Here is a 2,953-nt window from a genome sequence, read left to right as displayed (position 1 = left end):
AGTCTGCAAACAGCTTGAAGTTATAACTCTGACATGGGAATGGCTTCTTTTCATCTCTGTTGTCTAAATCAGAAATCTAATGACACTTTAAACATCAACTTCTACTGTTTTGCTATGGATCATTTTTGCAGAAGCATCTAACACATGCAATTCTCGTACTCCCCCAAAACTGCCTGTCATTTTTCTATAGGCACCAGATATCCCAGCCACTCCAATCTCCGCTTTTACCCCAATGGCTTCTGGGATGCAGCTTTCTGATGACTGTTAAAAATTCTGCTCCACATCAGATAAAATAGTAACTTGAACACCAAAACAAGGACAGGATGCTGTTTTAAATATGGCATACATGTATATTAAAACCATTTAAACCAGTGCTTGTCTCCCCGCCCCGCCCCCCCCAGCAGTGTATGAGCCCTGGCTGCCACCTGCAGTAGGTGGCAGCTGGAGCAGAGCGCAGACCCTGGCTTCCTTCCCACCTCCACCCCACAGGCAGCACAGCCAGAGCAGAGCCCGTGTTTGGGCTGGGGAGATGGGAGGATGCAGGCTGCCTGTTTGCTGGCCCTGGGTTCCCCACCCTGCCGCCCTCCCCACAGGGGCTCTGTGGCCTAGGAGGCAGGACCCAGAGTGGGAGGGTGTGCTCTGCCACCATGGCTGCCAAGGTGAGGCATTCCTTACCTGTCTGGCAGCAGTGGGGGCGTAACTCTGGGCCGCTGCTGTGCTTCACCTTAGTGGCCATGGCATTGTGGTGCTCCCTTCCACACTGGGACCGAGATCCCTGTTTATCATGACTGCATCTGCCGAAGCTGCAGTCCCATTTGGGGTTGTGACCCACAGCTTGGGAACCGCTGGTTTAAACTGTCAGTGTTTCTCATGGGCAGTTAAGTTTTCCAGTCTGCTACTGTATCAAAACTAAGGAGCATTATTTCAGAACGCAGGGTCAGTGTTTCATAGTGTACAAGGTTCCTTGGCCTTAGTGAAGCATACATGTTATTAAAAAGCATTACATGTTATTGAAAGCATGTTTTTTTTCCTTTGGTTATTTTGTACTTGGATTTGTTTAAAGCTGTTGATGCTTGTTTACACGCTGAAATTTAAAGTAGTGGTAATTGAATTCACTTCCCGCAACAGAGTCACTAAACAGGTGTTTTAATACTGCCAGGTGTATTACCTCTCTATTTCTTTCCTATCTTTTTTCCTTTGAGAAAATTTGTATATAAGAAGAATTAATGCTAATAATAAATAAGAGGTTGACTGTGTGTGTTCCTACCAACAGTGTCAGAAGTTTGGACAATACAACAAGGATGATCCAAATTCTTTCAGATTATCGGACTCATTTTCCCTGTATCCCCAGGTACGAGCTTCACTTCTTGCAGACTTGTCTCTTCCCATGAAAGAGAGAAATCAGGGTAGAAATGTCAATAAAATGCATCATTTGTGGTTATCTGAGATTGGCGAGGTGAGGAATAGAGGCGTTTTAAATTTGTTATGGTGTATGTCAATTCCTTGGTGCTTACAAGTAAAATATGTAAATGACTGATGCATGTAAACCTTGGGAGCACGAACCAGAAGACCTTGGCAATAACTTAGTGTACAGGGAGACAGTAGTTGTGATTAGAGGGGTTGGAAAAATCCATTGCAATTCTTCTTTGTGTTCAACTTTTACACCTAGTTTATGTTCCATTTGCGGCGATCTCCATTCCTTCAAGTATTTAATAATAGCCCAGATGAATCTTCCTATTACCGCCATCACTTTGCCCGACAAGATTTGACCCAGTCTCTCATCATGATCCAGCCCATCCTTTATTCCTATTCTTTCTATGGACCACCTGAGGTAAGTCATTGTAACAAGGTATGGAACAAGTCATATCACTGTCTTGCCACTCATCGAAGCAACACTGTTCTATAAAAAATGTTCTAGCTTCTTATTTGGGTAATGTAGAAAAACATGTTAGATTTATAAATAGTAAACATACATTCATAAATACTAAATTAATTTTAAATTCCCTTAAATTTTTTAAAGGTACATACTTAAGGGAAATTAAAATGAAAAGCTTAAGTTATCAAGTAATAGTTATAAACTCAACAGTCTTTAGATGAGACACTTGCCCATCATTTAACATTTCCTACCTCTGAGGAATAGCGTTTTTACATATGGTAGAATCCAGATACTTTTCAAGGTTAGGTTTCTAACTCCCCTGGCAAATCTGAGAGCTTGTGGACTTAGATGAGCATATATCTAGCCATAACAAATAGCTGCATGGGACTTCTGATGTACTCCAGATGTTTGCTGTGGTTTTTATTTCAAAGGGCACTACTTCAGTCAACTGCATAAAACTGCTGATTATCTCCACCTGATCGGAGAAGTGTAAAAGTTGCAGCAAACAGCTGTGCGCCTCATACTTAATTCAACAACCTGCTGCAAACTAAGTGGGTTGCAAACCAGGTGCCTTTGTATTTTATTTCTTGGAAGATTAGCCAGTTTGCATTTCATTCTCTGATGCTTGTCCTCTAGGCTGACCAGCGCTCTTCTGCATCATCATTGAACAGCAATCTATTTCACCAAATGTTGAAAGTTAGTTTCACCCTGAGGGCTTCATGGTGACTGATTTTTTTTTTTTTTATCTTTCCCAGCCTGTACTCTTGGACAGCAGCAGCATTCTCGCTGACAGAATTCTGTTGATGGATACTTTCTTCCAGATTGTTATCTACCTTGGTGAGGTAAAGTGCAAACACTCTTTGTCTTACTCTCTTACTCAGACCATTGATGTGTGTTGTACAAACAGCTTCTTGCTTAGTTTGAATCAGTGCCTTGGTTTTCAAACTGTTCTGTGGAACCCTGGGCTTGCATGATCGGTCATCAGGGGTTCCACAGAGAGACTAGAGGTAATGGGAGAGCAGGCCAGGAGATGGTATGTTGTGATGGATTGTCTGGCTCTACATGAGTTTTTAGGAT

At 42.3% G+C, this 2,953-nt stretch overlaps 1 protein-coding gene across 1 annotated transcript in view; it reads left to right on the top strand.

The window, feature by feature from the left end:
• Nucleotides 1–2,953, top strand: part of SEC23B (Sec23 homolog B, coat complex II component) — a 26,498-nt gene that overhangs the window by 15,812 nt on the left and 7,733 nt on the right. The window contains exons 14-16 of the mRNA XM_019516138.1: nucleotides 1,274–1,351; nucleotides 1,670–1,831; nucleotides 2,632–2,718. Of these exons, the coding sequence (XP_019371683.1) occupies nucleotides 1,274–1,351; nucleotides 1,670–1,831; nucleotides 2,632–2,718 (327 nt within the window). The remainder of the gene's footprint in view (nucleotides 1–1,273; nucleotides 1,352–1,669; nucleotides 1,832–2,631; nucleotides 2,719–2,953) is intronic.

Source organism: Gavialis gangeticus, unplaced genomic scaffold (genome assembly GCF_001723915.1).
Source record: "Gavialis gangeticus isolate Ggan-Ray unplaced genomic scaffold, GavGan_comp1, whole genome shotgun sequence".
NCBI classification, from domain to species: domain Eukaryota; kingdom Metazoa; phylum Chordata; order Crocodylia; family Gavialidae; genus Gavialis; species Gavialis gangeticus.
Note: the sequence above shows the minus strand (reverse complement) of the source record. Positions and strands in the feature narration are given on the sequence as shown.